The sequence below is a fragment of the Oncorhynchus mykiss genome, chromosome 25, assembly GCF_057628025.1.
Source record: "Oncorhynchus mykiss isolate SJ-2025 chromosome 25, ASM5762802v1, whole genome shotgun sequence".
NCBI lineage: Eukaryota > Metazoa > Chordata > Actinopteri > Salmoniformes > Salmonidae > Oncorhynchus > Oncorhynchus mykiss.
Window position 1 is genome coordinate 86342898 of NC_143046.1, and position 26976 is coordinate 86369873.

Sequence of the window (26976 nt, forward strand, 5' to 3'; positions counted from 1 at the left end):
TTTATTTTGGCTGATCTTTACAATGCACTCCACACTTTACTAGAGAGAGAAAAGTATAGAGAAAAAAAAAAAAAAAAGACTTAATTCTGAGATATTTGATTGCATATGTAATGGCCACAGCACACCCGAATGACTTCAGGAGCAAGCGCAAAATCAGAATATCAGATGGTTGCAAATTACAGCTCGGTTTCAAAGTACATCATCGTTTGTTGCATGTCACCGATAAGGACACCGGCAGGGTAAAATGGCGTACAGGTGCATCGAATCCCTTTCATCATTTATATTTAAAGGTGACGCTTGTTACCATTTCATTTTTTGTGCATTTGAAAAACACTCCAGATCAATTAGACTTAGAAACAACTGTCAATAGTTTTAAAACAAAAACACCATTGAACATGACGATGCCATCAAAACAGCTTTTCTCTGACGGTTAGGCAATCACATTTATCACACAGATCTTGAAAAGTGTCAAATGTTAAGCAAACTCTCCATAGGCTGAATGGATGAATGGATGAAGTGTTGGACATCCAGCAGTGAATATGTTCTGAAGGGGATGTTGAGAAATATGAGGAAAATGTTCTATAGAGGGATGTTGAGAAATATGAGGAGAATGTTCTGTACGGGATGTTGAGAAATATGAGGAGAATGTTCTGTACGGGATGTTGAGAAATATGAGGAGAATGTTCTGTACGGGATGTTGAGAAATATGAGGAGAATGTTCTGTACGGGATGTTGAGAAATATGAGGAGAATGTTCTGAAGGGGATGTTGAGAAGAGAAATATGAGGAGAATGTTCTATAGAGGGATGTTGAGAAGAGAAATATGAGGAGAATGTTCTATAGAGGGATGTTGAGAAGAGATATGAGGAGAATGTTCTATAGAGGGATGTTGAGAAATATGAGGAGAATGTTCTGAAGGGGATGTTGAGAAATATGAGGAGAATGTTCTGTACGGGATGTTGAGAAGAGAAATATGAGGAGAATGTTCTGTACGGGATGTTGAGAAGAGAAATATGAGGAGAATGTTCTGTAGAGGGATGTTGAGAAACATGATGATAATGTTCTATAGAGGGATGTTGAGAAGATAAATATGAGGAGAATGTTCTGTAGGGGGATGTTGAGAAGAGAAATATGAGGATAATGTTCTGTAGGGGATGTTGAGAAGAGAAATATGAGGAGAATGTTCTGTAGGGGGATGTTGAGAAGAGAAATATGAGGAGAATGTTCTGTAGGGGGATGTTGAGAAGAGAAATTTGAGGATAATGTTCTATAGAGGGATGTTGAGAAGAGAAATATGAGGAGAATGTTCTATAGAGGGATGTTGAGAAGAGAAATATGAGGAGAATGTTCTATAGAGGGATGTTGAGAAGAGAAATATGAGGAGAATGTTCTATAGAGGGATGTTGAGAAGAGAAATATGAGGAGAATGTTCTATAGAGGGATGTTGAGAAGATAAATATGAGGAGAATGTTCTATAGAGGGATGTTGAGAAGAGAAATATGAGGAGAATGTTCTGAAGGGGATGTTGAGAAGAGAAATATGAGGATAATGTTCTATAGAGGGATGTTGAGAAGAGAAATATGAGGATAATGTTCTATAGAGGGATGTTGAGAAATATGAGGATAATGTTCTGTAGGGGGATGATGAGAAGAGAAATTTGAGGAGAATGTTCTGTAGGGGGATGTTGAGAAGAGAAATTTGAGGATATACCGTGCTTCTACACCTGCAGTGCTTGCTGGTTGGGGTTTTAGGCTGGGTTTCTGTACAGTACTTTGAGACATCAGCTGATGTAAGAAGGGCTTTATAAATACATTTGATTTGATTTTGATTTGAGGAGAATCTTCTATAGAGGGATGTTGAGAAACATGAGGACAACGTAGAGAATTATGAAAGCACTGCAATCAATGATTAAAATAACCAGAGCTTGCACACACTCTCCCTGAAACTCAGACATCGTGTTACAATGTTACAAAGATCCTTTAGGGAACCTTGGTTCTTCTGTTGAAAACGCCCTTAATAATATGCAATGCAAGTGTACAATTGGCTTGTTATAAATCTTTGTTCCACTGAGTGCAGACTGAGGGATGCTCAATTGTAAAGTTAAGTACAAATCCTCTTGATGTGTAGGGTAGGGTGCACGTGTAAATTGACCTATATAAAATGCAGTGAGAATATATATGAAGAGAGAGATCAAAACATATAAAACAACCGTTTGGAGATAACATTATCTGAATGAATGCAAGCCGCAGTGATAGATACAGCTTTACTCTGTCTGCTTGACTTGTTTCTGAGATTGCCTGGATAGTGGAATGTTCTGCTTCAACTATCAGCACACTGCAGCGTGGTCCTCTAAAACCCAGACTGTCTCTGTCTTGGTCCTCTAAAACCCAGACTGTCTCTGTCTTGGTCCTCTAAAACCCAGACTGTCTCTGTCTTGGTCCTCTAAAACCCAGACAGTCTCTTTCTTGGTCCTCTAAAACCCAGACTGTCTCTGTCTTGGTCCTCAGAAACCCAGACTGTCACTGTCTTGGTCCTCTAAAACCCAGACAGTCTCTGCTTGGTCCTCAGAAACCCAGACTGTCTCTGTCTTGGTCCTCAGAAACCCAGACTGTCTCTGTCATGGTCCTTAGAAACCCAGACTGTCTCTGTCTTGGTCCTCTAAAACCCAGACTGTCTCTGTCTTGGTCCTCTAAAACCCAGACTGTCTCTGTCTTGGTCCTCAGAAACCCAGACTGTCTCTGTCTTGGCCGTTGAGATCCAGGCCCTTCGCTGGCAATGGCAGAACACTGACATTCCTGTCTTGCAGGAAATCATGCACAGAACTAACAGTATGGCTGGTGGCCTTGTCATGCTGGAGGGTCATGTCAGGATGAGCCTGCAGGAAGGGTACCACATGAGGGAGGAGGATGTCATCCCTGTAACGCACAGCGTTGAGATTGTCTGCAATGACAACAAGCTCAGTCCAATGATGCTGTGACACACCGCCCCAGATCATGACAGACCACCTCCAAATAGATCCCGCTCCAGAGTACAGGCCTCGGTGTAACGCTCATTCGTTCGACAATAAACGCAAATCCGACCATCACCCCTGGTGAGACAAAACCGCGACTCGTCAGTGAAGAGCACTTTTTGCCAGTCCTGTCTGGTCCAGCGACGGTGGGTTTGTGCCTATAGGTGACGTTGTTTCCGGTGATGTCTGGTGAGGACCCGCCTTTCAACAAGCCTACAAGTCCTCAGTCCAGCCTCTCTCAGCCTATTGTGGACAGTCTGAGCACTGATGGAGGGATTGTGTGTTCCTGGTGTAACTCGGGCAGTTGTTTTGGCAATCCTCTACCTGTCCTACAGGTGTGATGTTCGGATGTACCGATCCTGTGCTGGGGTTGTTACATGTGGTCTGCCACGGCGAGGACGATCAGCTGTCCATCATGTCTCCCTGGAGCACTGACTTAGGTGTCTCACAGTACGGACATTGCGATTTATTGCCCTGGCCACATCTGCAGTCCTCATGCCTCCTTGCAGCATGCCTAAGGCACGTTCACGCAGATGAGCAGGGTCTTTTGGTGTTTTTCAGAGTCAGTAGAAAGACCTCTTTAGTGTCCTACATTTTCATAACTGTGACCTTCATTTCCTACTATCTGTAAGCTGTTAGTGTCTTAACAACGGTTCCACAGGTGCATTTTCATTTATTTTTGGGGGGGTCTTTGAACAAGCAGGGGAAACAGTGTTTAAAGCCTTTACAATGAAGATCTGTGAAGCTATTTGGACTTTTACGAAATATCTTTGAAAGACAGGGTCCTGGAAAAGGGGAGTTTTTTTGCTGAGTTTATGTATGTACGGACATACGTACGTATGTATGTATGTATGTATGTATGTATGCATGTATGTATGCAAGTACAGATGAAGTCGGAAGTTTACATACACCTTAGCCAAATACATTTAAACTCAGTTTTTCACAATCCCTGACATTTAATCCTAGTAAAAATTCCCTGTCTTAGGTCAGTTAGGATCACCACTTTATTTTAAGGATGTGAAATGTTAGAATAATAGTAGAGAGAATGATTTATTTCAGATTTTATTTCTTTCATCACATTCCCAGTGGGTCAAAAGTTTACATACACTGAATTAGTATTTGGTAGCATTGCCTTGGCCCATTCCTGACAGAGCTGATGTAACTGAGTCAGGTTTGTAGGCCTCCTTGCCTGTACACACTTTTTCAGGGGATGTCAAGAGCAATCGAGACTTCAATAAGAGCAATAGAGACAGGGAGCGGGTGGGATAATGATGTAGCTGGTGGAGATAATGATTTAGAAGGTGAGGATAATGATGTAGCTGGTGGGGATAATGAAGTAGCTGGTGGGGATAATCAAATCAAATCAAATTTTATTTGTCACATACACATGGTTAGCAGATGTTAATGCAAGTGTAGCGAAATGCTTGTGCTTCTAGTTCCGACAATGCAGTAATAACCAACAAGTAATCTAGCTAACAATTCCAAAACTACTACCTTATAGACACAAGTGTACGGGGATAAAGAATATGTACATAAAGATATATGAATGAGTGATGGTACAGAGCGGCATAGGCAAGATACAGTAGATGGTATTGAGTGCAGTATATACATATAAGGATGTAGCTGGTGGGGATAATGATGTAATTGGTGGGAAAATTTATGTAGATGGTGGGGATAATGATATAGCCGGTGGGATAATTATGTAACTGGTGGGATAATGATATAGCTGTTAGGAATAATGATTTAGTAGGTGAGGATAATGATGTAGACCATGGAGATAATGATTTAACTGGTGGGATAATGATGTGGCTGGTGGGGATAATGATTTAGCTGATGGAATAATGATGTAGACCATGGAGATAATGATTTAGCTGGTGGGATAATGATTTAACTGGTGGGATAATGATGTGGCTGGTGGGGATAATGATTTAGCTGATGGAATAATGATGTAGACCATGGAGACAATGATGTAGATGGTAGGGATAATGATGTAGCTGGTGGGGGAAATGATGTAGATGGTAGGGATAATGATGTAGCTGGTGGGGGAAATGATGTAGATGGTAGGGATAATGATGTAGCTGGTGGGGGAAATGATGTAGATGGTAGGGATAATGATGTAGCTGGTGGGGGAAATGATGTAGATGGTAGGGATAATGATGTAGCTGGTGGGGGAAATTATGTAGATGGTAGGGATAATGATGTAGCTGGTGGGGGAAATGATGTAGATGGTAGGGACAATTATGTGGCTGGTGGGGGAAATGATGTAGATGGTGGGGGGTAATGATGACAAGAGAGAGAAATAATCTTGTTCACAGATGATTCATGTCTCATGTTTACATACACATTCTGGTAAAAAGTTAATCATAACCACTCAGTTATTCAAATGAAGTTATGCCACGTTGTTAACGATAATAACACTAATCCGGTATCATCCTTCATTAGGATTGAACTCATAAAATGGAATATCTGCAATCAAGACGTTGTTTGCATCAGCCATACGTCCACTCAATCTCTGTCTTATGTTTATTTGAAGTCTTCCCATTAATATGCCTGAAGAAATGCTTTACTTCTCATAAAATATGTCCACTTAGTCTTGTCTTCAAGGATTAAGCGTGAAAAGTGTGATTATGGGTATCAATACAATTTTTAAAAAATTATTATACTTCCACTCTTTTCATACATGGAGTTCATTTTTCTTTGGAATTGACAGAAACAAGCACCATAATGCATCATATTGTATCAGGTTGTGACTAACAACGATAACTTATTTGAGTTCTACGTAAGAAAGATACCCATTGATTACCACTTTATTTCTTTCTAAATAACAGCTCCATTAGGGATCTAGAGGACAGCCATATCTCTTACATCATGTTATCTAGCAGAGGAAGGAATGAAAATAACATTTCCTGGGATTTCCTGCCTTCATTTGATATTGTTTAAATCTCTAAAAAGAACCAATTCAGTGTATTAAAGTTAAACCTTCCCATCCTATCATGGCTTCACCATCTGGGCCCTGCAGCAGTGCTGACCTTTTAACACATTGCATGCCTGTGCATAGATATTGGAGTTACAACCTTTCACCTAAATGAAAAGTGCTTGCAAAACCAACAGCAGCGCTTGGTGAACTGTGCGCCTCAGAGGTGAATTTCATCACACAGGATTACCTTACCTTAATTTATCCGTTCCGGCTTTGTATTTAGAGACTCGGGCCATCAACAAGGGTAGGGACACTGCATCCAGCCAGCGCTTCTCATACTTTGGCTCATTAGCCGAGGGTGAGGAAGGCGAGGATGGAGCCTACAGGGTACAAGTGAAGAAGACAGTGATGGTCTCGTCTCAATCACAGGCTAGGTCACTTTAATCATTGTGCATTCAAAGTGCATTCGAAAACAACAATGTCCTACTTTCAGTTCCTACTGCACTTGAAAGGATGATATCCTTGTTACTTCCTAGCTACTGTATGCTATTAATTATTGATGATCATTATGGTCACCTAGCGAGCACACCTTTTACTTACTGTGTCCTGGGATTTCACAATGGCATTTCTCTACAAGTCAATCGCAGCACCTGGCACATATTCTTGCACAAATGATTTGCTTTTCCTCCCCTCTGAGCAAATCAAAGGCTATAACCAATTATGTCTACTTTTCAGAGCAAATGATTCTCCCTTTGTCAGTTCATGTAGAGAGCAATTAGAGACCAATGCTTAATAATTACACTTGACTTTCAAGTTGTGCTGTGCAAGGGAGTGGTAAAGATTACAAGAAATGGAATACTATCGGCACGTCAACACGGATTAGAGTGACGAGTTGTCAGTTTTCACCAAGGACCTGGGAAACAAGATGCTAAGCTGCCACTCTTGTCCTTCATATCATTCACTCTCCCATAGCTCGTGATATTTCTGAGACGACAAAATAGACCGAAGCGTAATTATTTTGGAGGCATGTAAATGAATCCATAGGAAGCTATCCTGGGGGCAATGAAAGGAAAACACTGTCAATCATTTCAATGTCAACGCCACATACAGGAGATGACAAGCTTAGAGAATTATAATCACCTGCAGGCAAAGCAAACACAAGAATGCTAAAGGAAGGCAAAATAGTGGGGAAATATTGTCTGGGTTAAGCATTATGTGTTAACTATGCAATTACAGGGCACTATGTTTTCCCACCAGCAGTGTCATCTACACGCTTCATCTACACGCTTCATCTACACGCTTCATCTACACGCTTCATCTACACGCTTAGAAAAAAAGGGGTTCCATAAGGGGTCTTTGGCTGTCCCCATAGGAGAACCCTTTTGGGATCCAGGTAGAACCCTTTTGGGATCCAGGTAGAAGGGTTCCAGGTAGAACCCCTTTGGGATCCAGGTAGAAGGGTTCCAGGTAGAACCCTTTTGGGATCCAGGGATCCAACTCTCTGTGGAAAGGGTTCTACATGGCACCCAAAAGAGTACTACCTGGAAGAAAAATGTTTCTACCTAGAACCAAAAAGGGATCTTTAAAGGGTTCTCCTGTCAGGCCAGCCAAATAACCCTTTTAGGTTAAAGATAGCGCCTTTTTTTCTAAGATCGTACCTCCTTTAGTTGCAGAGAGAATCAGGTGAAAAAAGGCCAGTCAACCATGTTTTCTAGTATTTAGTCTACATGGTATCAAGTATTTAGTCTACATGGTTTCTAGTATTTAGTCTACATGGTTTCAAGTATTTAGTCTACATAGTTTCTAGTATTTAGTCTACATGGTTTCCAGTATTTAGTCTACATGGTTTCCAGTATTTAGTCTATTTGGTTTACAGTATTTAGTCTACATGGTTGCCAGTATTTAGTCTATTTGGTTTCCAGTATTTAGTCTACATGGTTTCCAGTATTTAGTCTACTTGGTTTACAGTATTTAGTCTATTTGGTTTACAGTATTTAGTCTACTTGGTTTACAGTATTTAGTCTACATGGTTTCCAGTATTTAGTCTACATGGTTTCCAGTATTCAGTCTACATGGTTTCCAGTATTTAGTCTACATGGTTTCCAGTATTTAGTCTATTTGGTTTCCAGTATTTAGTCTATTTGGTTTCCAGTATTTAGTCTATTTGGTTTACAGTATTTAGTCTACATGGTTTCCAGTATTTAGTCTACATGGTTTCCAGTATTTAGTCTACATGGTTTACAGTATTTAGTCTACATGGTTTCCAGTATTTAGTCTACATGGTTTCCAGTATTTAGTCTACATGGTTTCCAGTATTTAGTCTACATGGTTTCCAGTATTTAGTCTACATGGTTTCCAGTATTTAGGCTATTTGGTTTACAGTATTTAGTCTACATGGTTTCCAGTATTTAGTCTACATGGTTTACAGTATTTAGTCTACATGGTTTCCAGTATTTAGTCTATTTGGTTTACAGTATTTAGTCTACATGGTTTCCAGTATTTAGTCTATTTCTTTTACAGTATTTAGTCTACATGGTTTCCAGTATTTAGTCTACATGCTTGAAAGTTTGTTCACTGATATATTATATAATTCTGTAGAATAAACCAAACTAAAACATGGCTGTCATTTCAGTCCTACTTTTTCACTATGAAAAACACTAGGAGGCATAATTGATACTGCATTGAAAAAGAGCAAGGAATAAAAACAAACGCTTTAAGGAAATAATAAACCGAATTAGACTGGTGTTAGTTAGCCTACTACTCTTGACTGGAGCAGTTTGTCGTAGCGTGAAGCTTTTGCTATTGTATGTTGTTGACCTCATGAGGGTCTTTTCTGGTTAGAAAACCGACCAGCTAATCGTGTTTGTCAGCCACCTGCACTCTCAACCTCAGAATTTAATGTAGAGAACCCAGCCAGCTGATCTATTACGAGAACCCAGCCAGCTGATCTATTACGAGAACCCAGACAGCTGATCTATTACGACAACCCAGACAGCTGATCTATTACGAGAACCCAGACAGCTGATCTATTACGAGAACCCAGACAGCTGATCTATTACGAGAACCCAGCCAGCTGATCTATTACGAGAACCCAGCCAGCTGATCTATTACGAGAACCCAGACAGCTGATCTATTACGAGAACCCAGACAGCTGATCTATTACGAGAACCCAGACAGCTGATCTATTACGAGAACCCAGACAGCTGATCTATTACGAGAACCCAGACAGCTGATCTATTACGAGAACCCAGACAGATGATCTATTATGAGAACCCAGACAGATGATCTATTACGAGAACCCAGACAGCTGATCTATTACGAGAACCCAGACAGCTGATCTATTACGAGAACCCAGACAGATGATCTATTACGAGAACCCAGACAGCTGATCCATGATGTCGCATTAAGTCAAAACCTGACCTGTTTACGCATAGGTAAGCATGTGTCAGAGTATATTATCCCACAGTTGAAAAGAACACATGAATGCAGTAATAGTGCAGTGAATACAATGATAATATAGTTAATGCAGTGATTATGCCGTGATACTGCAGCGAATACAGTGACCATGTTGTTAATACAGTGATTATGCAGTGATTATGTAGTGATTATGCAGTGAGTATACAGTGATACTGCAGTGAATACAGTGGTCATGTTGTTAGTACAGTGATAGTGCAGTGATTATGCAGTGCGTATACAGTGATACTGCAGTGAATACAGTGACCATGTTGTTAATACAGTGATAATGCAGTGATTATGTAGTGATTATGCAGTGAGTATACAGTGATACTGCAGTGAATACAGTGGTCATGTTGTTAGTACAGTGATAGTGCAGTGATTATGCAGTGCGTATACAGTGATACTGCAGTGAATACAGTGACCGTGTTGTTAATACAATGATAATGCAGTGATTATGTAGTGATTATGCAGTGAGTATACAGTGATACTGCAGCGAATACAGTGACCATGTTGTTAATGCAGTGATAATGCAGTGATTATGTAGTGATTGTGCAGTGAGTATACAGTGATACTGCAGCGAACACAGTGACCATGTTGTTAATGCAGTGATAATGCAGCGATTACGTGGTGATTATGCAGTGAGTATACAGTGATACTGCAGCGAATACAGTGACAACACCGTTAATACAGTGATAATGCAGAGATGATGCAGCGATACCGCAATTGAATACAGTGATAATGCAGTGATAATGCAGTCCACAGAGCTCAGTGCTCCAGGATTGACATTCTCTAGCTGTTGGGGAAGATAACAATAGACTGAACAGACACAGGGCTAGATTTCCTCTGAAAATGGGGCCTTCTGACGTCCTTCCTGCGCCATCCTAAATATTTCATGTTCAAAGACTACCAGGGAATGAAGTCTTTTGAGAATTGAATATGCTACACTCATTCATAATAAAGCTTAAGGTCAGTCAGGTACCAGTACTAGAGATTACAAAACACAATCGGAGTGTGCTTTTGGTTTCCATCAGGTGTGAAAACTATAGATAGCTGTTGCAAGAAGGTCCATTTGCATGGCAGGAAATGTGCATGCTGGGAAAATATTCTGCACTGTTTTTAGACCAGGAACATTCAAATCACTGTGAAGAATGTAGAATGGGAAACCACTCACAGTCTAGCTGCAAGACAAGGAACAATTGGCCAGTTAAAATATTTTTTGTAGCGTGTACTAACGGTCTCGGTTTCAATAGTACACTCAGTTTCCCCTATTGCCAGTAGATCGCAGAGGTTCAAGATGTTTTTCAGGGAGACAGGTCTCATGAGAGGAGCCACAACAGTATCCTGCCCTCCTAAACTAGTCCCTGTCATATCCACTAATACTACAGAATCTGGGAGCTGTTATGAACATGGGTTACATTACTTCAGGGCCGAGGAAGGCAACGTCGCTTTGCCACATGCTAAGATCACTCTGATTGGCTTCCATCTACATCATTGGTTCACTGCCAAGTGAGTATGGTTGTAGCAATGCTTTGTTAATTTCAAGAATTGTGCTTTAAATCTGGCTACGGGGAGACTGTAGGAATACCTGTCAACTTCCATCCTCACCGCCTCCCTCAGTCTAAACCAGATATCAAATCCTCAAACCGGGTATTGGGAGCTTTCTCAAATTGTCAGTTTGTATTAGTGTGACTTTAATGCCTGCTACTGGAATCACAAGCACATTTAATGGAAGAAAAACAATGCAATTGTATAAAGGTTTACTTACCGTGTTGCTAGAATTCCCATTTAAATGTAAACCACTGTCACATAGTGGTGAAGATACTCTGCTACTTTGATCAGCGGGTGGTACAGGAGAGCCTGAAAACCATGAGAGCAAATGTTATATTGTTGAAACATGAAATACTTAATGTGTTCAGCCTCAGCCGCAGAATCAGCCTGAGAATCAGCCTCAGTCTCAGAATCGGTCTCAGAAATCAGCCTGGGAATCAGTCTCAGAAATCAGCCTGGAAATTAGCCTCAGCCTGAGAATCAGCCTCAAAATCAGCCTTAGGCTCTACCTCAATCACCTTTATAGGCCAGGTTCATGTACAGTACATGAACAGAATGTGCCACAGTAAACAGAATAAACAGACAGAATATTGAATATATATAGACAGAATATATATATATATATATATATATATATATATATATATATATATATATATATAGAATGTACAGATGATAAACAGTGTATACAGTATAGAGACAGCATTGTTCTCTCTGGGCACCTCAGGTATCATAACACCGTGGCTGCCTCTCTGGGCACCACAGGTATCATAACACCGTGGCCAGTCAGTAGAGAATCTTAAGATTCTTGTGCTAGTATGTGTCTAACCTGGGACCCGGACCATGTGGTTCATTAGCATAGCTAAGAATACAACTAGGTCTAATGGAGCTCTTTTTACACTCTCTCATCCAACCAATCAGCATAAAGCTCTACTTCTTCATTGTTGAGTCATCAAGCCGACAACTTCAAAGGTCCATTTCTAGACTCAATAAGGTTGCTAGGATTCTGGACATCAAAGCTATTGGGTGCTATTGGGTGATCACATGGTCAAAAACAGACCAAAAAAAACAACCTTCAATGTAAGAGCAGATGACAGCAGTCTGTTGCATGACTTTCCCCTTCACTGTGTATTCTTGCATGCTGTAGGTCAAGCAGGGAGGCCAACAAAGACAAATGCAGGTGTTTGATGTGGCATTAGCTTAGGTACTGAAGCCCCAGCTACTGTTCTAGCCAATCTTCTGAAGAATACAGCAAACCTCAGAGGTTAATACAAATGTTTTGCTTTTTATTTAACTAGGCAAGTCAGTTAAGAACAAATTCGTATTTACAATTACGATCTACACCGGCCAAACCTGGGCCAAACTCCCAATCACGGGCGGTTGTGATACAGCCTGGATTTGAACCAGGGTATCTGTAGTGATGCCTCTAGTTACAGTACAGAATACGACATGAAACATGTAATGGTGAATCCACTCAGAACTCTTACCCAATGGGAGCTTTAGAAAAGATGGAACTTCCCTGAGGTACCGCACAGTGATGGTGACTTCCTCCCCGGCAGTCCGCAGGAGATGAACCTGCCAGAGGAGAGAGAGAGAGAGATAGAGATAGAGAGAGAGAGAGAGAGAGAGAGAGAGAGAGAGAGAGAGAGAGAGAATGGGAGGATGAGAGAGAATGGGAGGATGAGAGAGAATGGGAGGATGAGAGAGAGAGAGAGAGAGAGAGAGAGAGAGAGAATGGGAGGATGAGAGAGAGGATGAGAGAGAGAGAGAGAGAGAGGATGAGAGAGAGAGAGAGAGAGAGAGAGAGAGAGAGGATGAGAGAGAGAGAGAGAGAGAGAGGATGAGAGAGAGAGAGAGAGAGAGAGAATGAGAGCTTGTCATCTCAGATGAATAAAATAGCAAGCCACAAGTACATGTAGCTGTACAGCACTTAAGCACACGCAACGCACCACTTGAGCAAAATACAGAATATGCAATCAGCAGTTAAGCCCTGTCTGAATTGATGTCACTTCAGTAATCACATACAATACCATAACTTCAAATATAGCCATTCATTTGCCTGGTGAGAAGCTAGCAAAATACAAGCCAATAATATAAAGTAATTACTCTCTCAATGTCTGAGATCACACAAACCCATTATCTGATTTCTAGAAGGTATCTGCACTTGATATGGCACAGACAGAGCCAAGTCAAGAAATAAGGTTGTTTTTTAGCAGTAGGCCTACAATTATACAAATGTTCATGCTTATTTTTCAGATTTGTATCCAAATGAAAGCCTTTCCTTTCCAACTACCCTCAGCTTTGTTGTCAGCAATTAATATATTCTACTTCTTCCCAACAACATCAGTCGTTTGCCCTTGTTGCTATAGCCGGTGACTATTGAGACAGCTTGGCTATATACGCTTTACATTTTCCCGAAATGAATTGCTCATGATGTCTCTGACGTTCTGGAGGTGAATAGAAGAGAACAGCTGTTTGGAGCTAAGTAGAGAGAGACAGAGAGCGAGAGAGAGAGAGAGAGAGAGAGAGAGAGAGGAGGGGGGAGAGGAGAGAGAGAGGAGAGACAGAGAGAGAGAGAGAGAGAGAGAGAGAGAGAGAGAGAGAGAGAGAGAGAGAGAGAGAGAGAGAGAGAGAGAGAGAGAGAGAGAGAGAGACAGAGAGCGAGAGAGAGAGAGAGAGAGAGAGAGAGAGAGAGACAGAGAGAGAGAGACAGAGAGACAGAGAGAGAGAGACAGAGAGACAGAGAGAGAGAGACAGAGAGAGAGAGAGAGAGAGAGAGAGAGACAGAGAGAGAGAGAGAGAGAGAGAGAGAGAGACAGAGAGAGAGAGACAGAGAGAGAGAGACAGAGAGACAGAGAGAGAGAGACAGAGAGAGAGAGAGAGAGAGAGAGAGAGAGAGAGAGAGAGAGAGAGAGAGAGACAGAGAGAGAGAGAGAGAGAGACAGAGAGAGAGAGACAGAGAGACAGAGAGAGAGAGACAGAGAGACAGAGAGAGAGAGACAGAGAGAGAGAGAGAGAGAGAGAGAGAGAGAGAGAGAGAGAGAGAGAGAGAGAGAGAGAGAGAGAGAGAGACAGAGAGACAGAGAGAGAGAGAGAGAGAGAGAGAGAGAGAGAGAGAGAGAGAGAGAGAGAGAGAGAGAGAGAGAGAGAGAGAGAGAGAGAGAGAGAGAGAGAGAGAGAGAGAGAGAGAGAGAGAGAGAGAGAGAGAGAGAGAGAGAGAGAGAGACAGAGAGAGAGAGAGAGAGAGAGAGAGAGAGAGAGAGAGAGAGAGAGAGAGAGAGAGGGAGAGAGAGAGAGAGAGACAGAGAGAGAGCATGAGAGCTAGAATTGCTGATAGTTCCCCCTATACTCGGAGACTCAAGTTCTGTGCAGCTTTTGTCTAATGAATATACTCCATATTGATTTGTCACAGTCAGGACGAGAAAACAAGACAAACTAAATTAGTCTCCTGTATGACATGACAGAGCTGTTCGCTTGACGAAGCATGTCTCAGCTTTTGGCAATCACGTGGAATGATTTTGCTTTCAAATCTGGGAAAAGAGTACGTGACAATGTCTGTGCAGCAGCTAATTAAATGATACTCACAGCTTCTTCATGACTACAATGTTCGACATTAATGCCATTGATCTAAACAGAGTAAAGGAGAAAGTATGAAGCACAGTTAGCAAACTAACTGATTTAAAAGTGTCATTGTAAATATTGTTCGGTTATTTTACAGCCATACGTTGAATCTGATGAGAGACACACAGAGCAGAAAAGTTAAGCAAATAAATATACATTTTTGTTTATCGGTTGGATCTATGATCAAATTCAAATTCCATGTATTTTGTGGCAGGGTCAAATAGCATCTTTTGAAATTACAACTCACACTCCGATGGAAGAGGGCAGCTCAATTCAAATTCAAAAGAGCATATCTCTCTGTCTCTCACCTCTGACCTCAGGCAGCTTTGACAGATAAAAGCTAAGAGCCAGTGTACTAACCTGTAACATAGCGTCCCCGACGAACAGCTTCCCAGTTTGATCTGCTGCAGGAGGCAATCGTTGAGAGTCAAAGGTTAATGAAAACATTAGAAAATAATTACTAATTCCCATTCACGATGGAAATAGCAATCAATGTTCCTGTCTGCTTAATCTCCACTGACACCACAGAGCTCTCAGGAACACAGGAAACCATGAAATATGGAACTAATAAGTAATTTGCAGCAGCGATTTACTAAACAATGAAACTTCTTAACTGGTGAAAAGATTTCCATGGCTCTCTTGAAGAAGGACGTTAACTTCCTCTCTGGGTTATTAGAGGCAGGACGTTAACTTCCTCTCTGGGTTATTAAAGACATGTTCCTCTCTGGGTTATTAAAGACATGTTCCTCTCTGGGTTATTAAAGACATGTTCCTCTCTGGTTAATTAAAGACATGTTCCTCTCTGGTTAATTAAAGACATGTTTCTCTCTGGTTAATTAAAGGCATGTTCCTCTCTGGTTAATTAAAGACATGTTTCTCTCTGGTTAATTAAAGACATGTTCCTCTCTGGTTAATTAAAGGCATGTTCCTCTCTGGTTAATTAAAGACATGTTTCTCTCTGGTTAATTAAAGGCATGTTCCTCTATGGTTAATTAAAGACATGTTTCTCTCTGGTTAATTAAAGACATGTTTCTCTCTGGTTAATTAAAGACATGTTTCTCTCTGGTTAATTAAAGACATGTTCCTCTATGGTTCATTAGAGGCAGGATGTTAACTTCCTCTCTGGGTTATTAGAGGCAGGATGTTAACTTTCCTCTCTGGTTTATTAAAGACATATTCCTATCTGGGTTATTAGAGGCAGGATGTTAACTTCCTCTCTGGGTTATTAGAGGCAGGACGTTAACTTCCTCTCTGGGTTATTAGAGGCAGGATGTTAACTTCCTCTCTGGGTTATTAGAGGCAGGATGTTAACTTCCTCTCTGGGTTATTAAAGGCAGGATGTTAACTTCCTCTCTGGTTTATTAAAGGCAAGATGTTAACTTCCTCTCTGGTTGATTAGAGGCAAGATGTTAACTTACTCTCTGGGTTATTAGAAGCATGCATTCATGCTTTCACTACCAGAAGGGTGGGGGGGGGGGTTCTAATGGCTAAGTTGAAACAGAACGTGTCTAGTTTCTATCCATTACAATTAAACCACTGATTTATACCTCATCAGCAGATTTCCATCTATACCTGAGCAACTGCATTCTGGTTTAGTAGTCATACAGTAACTGCATGACATTAAAGCAACTTAACCTAAAATGTTGTAACTTGATATCCTTCTTAACAGCAGTGTAAATGTCAGATGTTTCAGTCCACATCACTGGGAGAAACATTCAATACTTACCTGCTTGATCTTTAAATATCTTTGAAATGACCACAGGCACTTTATGCTCAGCACCGCCCTGAGAGTCACAAGAGAAAGGTCATTATTAATCACAAAGTGTAACTTCATATAAATCTACGGAAAATATGCACTGAACAAGCAAGCAGATCAAAGTTTCATTCCACAAAGAACTGTACGTTGATATACAGTTGAAGTCGGAAGTTTACATACCCTTAAGTTGGAATCATTAAAACTCGTTTTTAAACCTCTCCACACATTTTTTGTTAACAAACTATAGTTTTGGCAAGTCGGTTAAGGACATCGACTTTGTGCATGACACAAGTAATTTTTCCAACAATTGTTTACAGACAGATTATTTCACTTATAATTCACTGTATCACAATTTCAGTGGGTCAGAAGTTTACATACACTAAGTTGACTGTGCCTTTAAACAGCTTGGAAAATTCCAGAAAATTATGTGGCTTAGAAGCTTCTGATAGGCTAATTGACATAATTTACATAATTTGAGTCAATTGGAGGTGTACCTGTGGATGTATTTCAAGGCCTACCTTCAAACTCAGTGCCTCTTTGCTTGACATCACGGGAAAATCAAAAGAAATGAGCCTCAGACCTCAGAAAAAAATGGTGGACCTCCACAAGTCTGATTCGTCCTTGGGAACAATTTATTAACACCTGAAGGTACCACGTTCATCTGTACAAATAATAGTACGCAAGTATAAACACCATGGGACCACGCAGCCGTCATACCGCTCAGGAAGGAGACGCATTCTGTCTCCTAGAGATGAACGTACTTTGGTGCGAATCAATCCCAGAAACAACAGCAAAGGACCTTGTGAAGATGCTGTTGGAAACAGGTCCAAAAGTATCTATATCCACAGTAAAATGAGTCCTATATCGACATAACCTGAAAGGCCGCTCAGCAAGCAAGAAGCCACTGCTCCAAAACCGCCAAAAAAAGCCAGACTGCAGTTTGCAACTGCACATGGGGACAAAGATCGTACTTTTTGGAGAAATGTCCTCTGGTCTGATGAAACAAAAATAGAACTGTTTGGAGGAAAAAGAGGGAGGCTTGCAAGCCGAAGAACACCATCCCAACCGTGAAGCACGGGGGTGGCAGCATTATGTTGTGGAGGTGCTTTGCTGCAGGAGGGACTGGTGCTATTCACAAAATAGATGGCATCATGAGGGAGGAAAATTATGTGTATATATTGAAAAAAAACATCTCAAGACATCAGTGGAAGTTAAATCTTGGGTCTTCCAAATGGACAATGACCCCAAGCATACTTCCAAAGTTGTGGCAAAATGGCTTAAGGACAACAAAGTCAAGGTATTGGAGTGGCCATCACAAAGCCCTGACCTCAATCCTATAGAACATTCGTGGGCAGAACTGAAAAAGCGTGTGCGAGCAAGGAGGCCTACAAACCTGACTCAGTCATACCAGCTCTGTCAGGAGGAATGGGCCAAAATTCACCCACCTTATTGTAGGAAGCTTGTGGAAGGCTACCCGAAAAGTTTGATCCAAGTTAAACAATTTAAAGGCAATGCTACCAAATACTAATTGAGTGTATGTAAACTTCTGACCCACTGGGAATGTGATAAAATAAATAAAAGCTGAAATTATTCTCTCTACTATTATTCTGACATTTCACATTCTTAAAATAAAGTGGTGATCATAACTGACCTAAGACAGGGATTTTTTACTTGGATTAAATTATAGGAATTTTGAAAAACTAAGCTTAAATGTATTTGGCTAAGGTGCATGTAAACTTCCGACTTTCAACTGTAGCAGACGCAGTAACTTCCTCATCTGTACCATGTGTGAACTGTACGTTGATCTAGCAGACGCAGTACCAGGAACTTCCTCATCTATACCATGTGTGCATTGAAATCCCCCAATTAAAAGGCCCAGTATTTGTATTGATGAAAATGAACCACTTACTTTGATGCTGATACCCAGACCTCGAGCTGCCTGTCTTCGGAGTACGACAGTTCTGTGCTTTAAAAAATGGGAATTGACCTTGGTAAAATAATATTTAAATATTGAAACAAGTTTGGAGTGTAACACTGTGGTGCTAAATTTCCAGTTGATAGTCTTTACGATCAAAACCATAGCATTGAAAGATACAGCATGCCTCCATAGAAAAATAAATAAAGAACGCAGTAACAGCTTCTTATCAGGGGAGGACTGGGACAAGAATCCGTCCCTGGCACTTTATACACACCAGCCCATATCACAGTGCCTGCTGCCAACTCCCACCGGATACCATTTTTATGTCTTTGTGTCCAGTATGAAGGAAGTTCGAGGTAGTTTAGAATGCTAGTAGCCTAGTGGTTAGAGCGTTGGACTAGCAACCGGAAGGTTGTAAGTTCAAATCCCTGAGCTGACAAGGTACAAATCTGTCATTCTGCCCCTGAACAGGCAGTTAACCCACTGTTCCTTAGGCCGTCATTGAAAGTAAGAATTTCTTCTTAACTGACTTGCCTAGTTAAATAAAGGTAAAAAAAAAAACTTCCAGTCATTGCGCTAATGCTAGTTAGCATTGGCTGGCAAAACTACCTCTAACGTTCATACAGAGACATCAAAATGGTATCCATGAGTTCATCTGAATCTGGGCAAGTAGATAAAGGGCCTCATTGCTGATGCTCCAACAAGTCTAAAGAGGGACAGACTTCTTGCTTCTTTAAATCAGAACAACAGTTTTCATCTGTGCTAACATAATTGGAAAAGGGTTGTCTAATGATCAATTAGCCTTTTAAAACGATAAACTTGGATTGGCTAATACAACGTGCCATTGGAATGCCTCTTTACACCTATTTTTTTTTTTTTTTTTTTCACCTTTATTTAACCTGGAAGGCTAGTTGAGATCAAGTTCTGCGACCTGGCCAAGATAATGCAAAGCAATGCGACACAAACAACACAAAGTTACACATGGAATAAACAAGCGTACAGTCAATAACACAAAAAATAGTCTATGTACAGTGTGTGCAAATGGAGTGATGAGGTAAGGCAATAAATAGGCCATAATAGCGAAGTAATTACAATTTAGCAAATTAACACTGGAATGATAAATGAGCAGATGGTGATGAGCAAGTAGAAATACTGATGTGCAAAAGAGCAGAAAAGTAAATAAAAACAATATGGGGATGAGGTAGGTAGATTGTATGGGCTATTTACAGATGGGCTATGTACAGCTGCAGCGATCGGTTAGCTGCTCAGATAGCTGATGTTTAAAGTTAGTGAGGGAAATATAAGTCTCCAGCTTCAGCAGTTTTTGCAATTCGTTGCAGTCATTAGCAGCAGAGAACTGGAAGGAAAGGCGGCCAAAGGGGGTGTTGGCTTTGGGGATGACCAGTGACATATACCTGCTAGAGCGCGTGCTACGTGTTGTTATCGTGACCAGTGTAGATATTCCATAAATAAATCTGCCGTTTTCAGCTACAATAGTCATTTATAATATAAACAATGTCTACACCCTATTTCTGATCAATTTTATGTTATTTTAAATGGACAAAAACATATTTTCTCTTTCAAAAACAAGGACATTTCTAAGTGACCCTAAACTTTTGAATGGTAATGTACATCTACAGTGGGGCAAAAAAAGTATTTAGTCAGCCACCAATTGTGCAAGTTCTCCCACTTAAAAATATGAGAGAGGCCTGTAATTTTCATCATAAGTACACTTCAACTATGACAGACAAAATGAGAAAAAAATGCAGAAAATCACATTGTAGGATTTTTTATGAATTTATTTGCACATTTTGGTGGAAAATAAGTATTTGGTCACCTACATAAGGTGCTGCTGGTCTAACATCCTGTATGTATGTTAGACCACCTGGGAACAGTTAACCCACTGTTCCTTAGGCCATCATTGAAAGTAAGAATTTCTTCTTAACTGACTTGCCTAGTTAAATAAAGATTTAAACAAATAATGTTTGTTGCGTTGTCTGTGGTTATGTAGACCAGGTATTTTTGTTGACCCCTCCCCCACTCTTCCAAAATATTTTCAAAAAACTGATGTTGTGAGCCGAATGATCTTCTAGGAACAACTGTGTTTCCACAGTTGTAGGGTTCCACAGTTGTAGGGTTGACCACCCTTAGCTTTCACTGTTCCAGAGGTCAGTAGTTGCAGAAAACCATGTGTCTTGAGCCAAACTTTTTCCAACATCAGATTTAACCTGGTAGTACAAGTTTGGGATTTCAGGCTTGGAAAAGAATGTTCGTGATGGCACTTTTTAGCGAGGCACGGCAGCCTTCATCAGCCTCAGAAAGCCAGGCCTCGAGGCACGGCAGCCTTCATCAGCCTCAGAAAGCCAGGCCTCTCAACAGTTTGAAATGGCATCATGTCCTTTGTAATGTAATATGAAAGAGCTGCAGTGAAGTCTTGAGCATTTTTTGATGTGGATGCATAAGTAGCCTGCCTTTGCTGGAGTGTCTGTGTCACAACTGTAGATGAGGAGGGACCAGTAGCATCACTGGGTTTGCCTGCTGCCTGGCCACTCTGTAAACAAGTCAATGGCAAATGCATTATTATTATTATTATTATTATTAGTGTTGTTACATTAGAATTATTGTTATAATTATTCACTCACACACACACAGTCTATCTTCAAAGTTACATTTTAGTATATGCAATGACCCCATGCACAAATGTACATAAATACAAATGAGTCTTAAGTAGACAGTGATAGTAATTGCAATGAGCCCAACAATTGACATCATTACAGGAGTCTTGTATAGGAGTCTCCTGTTGGAACACTTTTACAACCAAGTCGACGACTGACGGATTTTAAATGAACAAAATGTGTTGGTTGGGTGACTAAACTACATAACGTGTTATCGTGTGTAATGGGCGAATAGAGTCTGCAGACAACGCGTCGTGTTTTACAACAGTAGGTCAAACTGAACGCTTCAGTTTACATTATTGACAAGCTATTAACAAGTTAGACAAACTATGACATTTTCCCCCCCATTCCGAAGTCTCCACATCATGCATTGAGGTAAAAGTTAACTTACCTTGCATTCGCTATAAAGTAGTGGGTGAGATGACTCGAGAGATTTGAAGTGCGTTTTTTTTTTTTTTTTTTTTGCATATTCTGCAGACGGGTTGATCATCTTCGATTAAGTTTCCCTCAGCACTCTTGTAAAACCCAAAATACGACCACACTTCAGATTTGGTCCTCTTTGAAGACTGAAAAATCTCCTGAGCACGTTCCCTGCCTTCCTCCATGTTTTCACACAAAACAAAACCTACACAGTATTTACCATGAGTTTTTCAAACTGTGGTATTCAAACACGGTTTTAATGATAATTAACATTTGAAACGGTAAGACAAACCGTCTGGAATGTTACCGTGGTTTATCGTGAAACCGGTAAACGTTTCATCCTTAATCTAGATTTCTAACTCTAAATACAATACCCACTGCTACTAGCCATGTAGTCATCCAACAGTAAATGTTTAAAAAACTTTGCAATTGTAGGCTACCTATTGGCCTATGGGCTCGTAATGGCCGGTGAGGATTTAGAGCGTGTTACCGCTCCATATATCAAAGCCATTTCAAATTCCTTCGTTTTAAAATAGTTGCCATTGAGCTAAATATTGAGAGTTGAGAAATATGAAGTATACGGTTCCTTCAGAAAGTGTTCACACCCCTTGATTTTTTCCCCCACATTTTGTTGTATTACAAAGTGGGATTAAAATTGGTTTTAATTTGACTTTTTTTTTTGTCAACGACCTACACAGAAAACTCTAATTTCAAAGTAAAAGAAACATTTGAAAAAAAAATTCTAACAAAGGTGAATTAATCTCCCAGTGTCTGGTGGAAAGCAGGTTTTCCTCTAGGATTTTTCCTGTGCTTAGCTCCCTTCTGCTTCTTTTTTTTAATCCTGAAAACCTCCTTAATGATTACAAGCATATTCTTAACACGATGCAGCCACCACTATGTTTGAAAATATGGAGAATGGTACTCAGTAAATCAAAGTATAGATATTTAGCAATATTACATTGGTGCAAACTGGATGCATGTTTTGGAATATTTTTTGTGTGTACAGGCTTCCTTCTTGTCACTCTGTCGATTAGGTTAGTATTGTGGAGGAACTAAAATGTTGTTGATCCATCCTCAGTTTTCTCCTATCACAGCCATTAAACTCTGTAATTGTTTTAAAGTCACCATTGGTCTCATGGTGAAATCCCTCAGCTGTTTCCTTCCTCTCCGGCAACTGAGTTAGTAAGGACGCCACGTATCTATGTAGTGATTGGGTGTATTTGGAAACACAATGTCAACTTTCACTGCTATGCAGATGACACACAGCTGTATATTTTGATGAAACATGGTGAAGCTCCAAAATCACCTACCCTGGAAGCCTGTGTTTCAGACATAAGGAAGTGGATGGCGGCTTATGTTCTACTTTTAAACTCGGACAAAACAGAGATGCTAGTTCTAGGTCCCAAGAAACAAAGAAATCTTCTGTCGGATCTGACAATGAATCTTGATGGTTGTACAGTCGTCTCAAATAAAACTTTGAAGGACATTGGCGTTGCTCTGGATCCTGATATTTCTTTTGACGAACATATTCAAAATATTTCAGGAGCAGCCTTTTTACATGTTCGTAACATTGCAAAACAATCGGACACTCTTTACCAAAAAAAATGCAGAAAATCTAAGCCATGCTAATGTCACATCAACATTAAACTACTGCAATGCTCCACTCCTTGTCCACCTGGAAAGCGCTAAATAAACTTCAGCTAGTGCTAAATATCGCTGTTAGAATCTTGACTAGAACCCCCCAAAAATTAGCATATTACTCCAGTGCTAGCCTCTCTACACTGGCTTTCTGTTAAGCCGAGGGCTGATTTCAAGGTTTTACTGATAACCTACCAAGTATTACATGGACTTGCTCCTTACATGGACCTATCTCGCTGATTTGGTCCTGCCGTACATACGTACACGTCTGCTACAGTCACAAGATGCAGGCCTACTTAATTTTCTTAGAATTTCTAAGCAAAGAGCTGGAGGCAGGGCTTTCTTCCATAAAGCTACATTTTTATGGAAGGGTCTGCCAATCTATGTGAGAGAGGCAGACTCGGTCTCAACCTTTAGGTCCTTACTGAAGACTCATCTCTTCAGTAGGTCCTATGATTGAGTGTTGTCTGGCCCAGCGTGTGAAGGTGAATGGCAAGGCACTGGAATGACGAACCATCCTGGCTGTCTCTGCCTGGCTGGCTCCCCTCTCTCCACTGGGATTCTCTGCCTCTGACCCTATTACGGGGGCTGAGTCACTGGCTTGCTTGTGCTCTCCCATGCCGTCCTTGGGAGGGGTGCATCATGTTGTGCCAGGCTTCCTTCACTATACTCAACATGAGTTGGTTGAGTCACTGACGTGATCTTTTTTCATGTCCTCGGGCAGTGGGTGGGGTATCTTCGTGGGCTATGCTCGCACTTGTCTTAGGGTAGCAATATCCTTTTGGTGGTGTGGGTGCTGTGCTTTGGCAAAGCACTTTGGACGGGGTCACAGTGTCCCCGACCCCCCGTCTCAGTCTCCAGTACCTGTGTACCTGTGCAATAGTGTATGTGCCGGGGGGCTACGGTCAGCCAGTTATATCTGGTGTAATTTCCCTGTCTTATCTGGTGTCTGGTGTGAATTTAGGTATAATCTCTCTAATTCTCTTATCTCTCTCTCTATCTCCACTCCTGGAGGACCTGAGCCCTAGGACCATGGCTCAGGAATACCTGGCCTGACGACTCCTGGCTGTCCCCAGTCCACCTGATCATGCTGCTAATCCAGTGTTTACTGTTCTGCCTGCAGCTATGGAACCCTGACCTGTTCAACAGACGTGCTACATTGTTGTGTTGCTGTTCCAGTTTCTGATGTTCTGCCTGCAGCTATGGAATCCTGACCTGTTCACTGGTTGTGCTACTTTGTCCCAGACCAACTGTTTCGACCCTCTCTTTCCCTCTCCCTCTCTCTCTGCCTCTCCCTCTCTCTGCCTCTCTCTCTCTCTCTCTCTCTCTCTCTCTCTCTGTCTAACATATATTCTGTCACGACCTCTTAATGATCAGCTATGACAAGTCAACTGACATTTACTCCTGAGGTGCTGACCAGTTGCCACTGTGATTATTATTTGACCTTTCCTATGAACGTTTGAACATCTCGAAGATCGATCTGGCCTTAATGGCCATGTACTCTAATCATATACACCTGGCAGAGCCAGAAGAGGACTGGCCACGCCTCAGAGCCTGGTTCCTCTCTAGGTTTCCTCCTAGGTTCCTGCCTCCCTTGGGGACTAGTTATGCATGTTTACTCCTGAACGTATTTATGCTTGTCATAATGAAGAGGTAGACTACATGTAAAACAACATAATTCCATAATTCCATAATTATTTTGACATTTTAAATCAAATCAAAAATGTATTGGTTGCATACACATATATAGCAGATGCAGTAATATTTAACAATTCACACAAATCTGGAGTAGAAAAATGGAATTAAGAAATACATAATATTAGGATAAGCAATGTTGGAGACCAGAGTGTATATACAGTTGAAGTCGGAAGTTTACATACACCTTAGCCAACTACATTTAAACTCCGTTTTTCACAATTATCTGACATTTTATCCTACTAAAAATTCCCTGTCTTAAGTCAGTTAGGATCACGACTTTATGTTAAGAATGTGAAATGTCAGAATGATAGTAGAGAGAATGATTTATTCAACTTTGTATTTCTTTCATCACATTCCCAGTGGGTCAGAAGTTTACATACACTCAATCAGAATTCGGAAGCATTTCCTTTAAATGGTTTAATTTGGGTCAAAAGTTTCGGGTAGCCTTCCACAAGCTTCCCACAAAACGTTGGGTGAATTTTGGCCCATTCCTCCTGACAGAGCTGGTGTAACTGAGTCAGGTTTGTAGGCCTCCTTGCCCACACACGCTTTTTCAGTTCTGCCAACAAATGTCTGCCAACAAAAGGATTGAGGTCAGGGCTTTGAGATGGCCACTCCAATACCTTGACTTTGTTGTCCTTAAGCCATCTTGCCATAAGTTTGGAAGTATGCTTGGGGTCATTGTCCATTTGGAAGACCCATTTTCGACCAAGCTTTAACTTTCTGACTGATGTCTTGAGATGTTGCTTCAATATATCCACATAATTTCCCTTCCTCATGATGCCATCTATTTTGTGAAATGCACCAGTCCCTCCTGCAGCAAAGCACCCCCACAACATAATGCTGCCAGCCCCATGCTTCACGGTTGGGATGGTGTTCTTCAGCTTGCAAGCCTCCCCCTTTTTCCTCCAAGCATAACGATGGTCATTATGGCCAAACAGTTCTATTTTTGTTTCATCAGACCAGAGGACATTTCTCAAAAAAGTACAATCTTTGTCCCTATGTGCAGTTGCAAACCGTAGTCTGGCTTTTTTATGATGGTTTTGGAGCAGTGTCTTCTCACTTGCTGAGCGGCCTATCAGGTTATGTCGAACTAGGACTTGTTTTACTGTGGATATAGACTTTTGTACCTGTTTCCTCCAGTATCTTCACAAGGTCCTTTGCTGTTGTTCTGGGATTGATTTGCACTTTTCGCACCAATGTACATTCATCTCTAGGAGACAAAATATGTCTCCTTCCTGATCTGTATGACGGCTGCGTGGTCCCATTGTGTTTATACTTGCGTACTATTGCTTGTACAGATGAACGTGGTACCTTCCGGCGTTTGATCAATGCTCCCAAGGATAAACCAGACTTGTGGAGGTCTATAATTTATTTCCTGAGGTCTTGGCTGATTTCTTTTGATTTTCTCATGATGTCAAGCAAAGAGGCACTGAGTTTGAAGGTAGGCCTTGAAACACATCCACAAGTACACCTCCAATTGACTCAAATTATATCAATTAGCCTATCAGAAGCTTCTAAAGCCATGACATAATTTTCTGGAATTTTCCAAGCTGTTTAAAGGCTCAGTCAACTTAGTTTTATGTAAACTTCTGACCCACTGGAAATGTGATACAGTGAATTATAAGTGAAATAATCTGTCTGTAAACAATTGTTGGAAAAATTACTTGTGTCATGCACAAAGTAGATGTCCTAACTGACTTGCCAAAAACTATAGTTTGTTAACAAGAGATTTGTGGAGTGGTTGAAAAACAAGTTTTAATGACTCCAACCTAAACCTACTCATTCTAGGGTTTTTCATTATTTTTACTATTTTCTACATTGTAAAATAATAGTTAAGACATCAAAACTATTAAATAACGCATATGGAATCAAGTAGTAACCAAAAACGTGTTAAACAAATCAAAATATATTTTATATTTGAGGTGAATGTGTCATCAAATACTTTTTTATATATTTTTTTGATAATTCAAGAGGTCTTAATATTAATATCTTCCTAAAACAATTCCATATAGCTTAGTAAGAAACCCCCTTCCCTGGCTTAGACAGGGTTTACACTCTTATGGGGCTCCTGAGTGACGCAGGCATCACTACAGACACCCTGGTTCAAATCCAAGCTATATCACAACCGGCTGTGATTGTTAGTCTCATAGGGTGGCGCACAATTGGCCCAGCGTCGTCTGGGTTTGGCTGGTGCGTCGTCTGGGTTTGGCTGGTGCGTCGTCTGGGTTTGGCCGGTGTAGGCAGTCATTGTAAATAAGAATTTATTCTTAACTGACTTAATAAATAATGGATAATGGAGAGAATGGAATGGCCTCAT

General features: G+C 40.8%; 1 protein-coding gene across 1 annotated transcript in view; it reads right to left on the reverse strand.

The window, feature by feature from the left end:
• Positions 1 to 26976, reverse strand: part of LOC110505924 (gamma-2-syntrophin-like) — a 61798-nt gene that overhangs the window by 25569 nt on the left and 9253 nt on the right. The window contains exons 3-9 of the mRNA XM_036962738.2: positions 18217 to 18273; positions 16278 to 16335; positions 14912 to 14955; positions 14516 to 14557; positions 12418 to 12505; positions 11148 to 11239; positions 6179 to 6306 (exon numbers count right to left, since the gene is read on the reverse strand). Coding sequence (XP_036818633.2) covers positions 6179 to 6306; positions 11148 to 11239; positions 12418 to 12505; positions 14516 to 14557; positions 14912 to 14955; positions 16278 to 16335; positions 18217 to 18273 — 509 coding nt within the window. The remainder of the gene's footprint in view (positions 1 to 6178; positions 6307 to 11147; positions 11240 to 12417; positions 12506 to 14515; positions 14558 to 14911; positions 14956 to 16277; positions 16336 to 18216; positions 18274 to 26976) is intronic.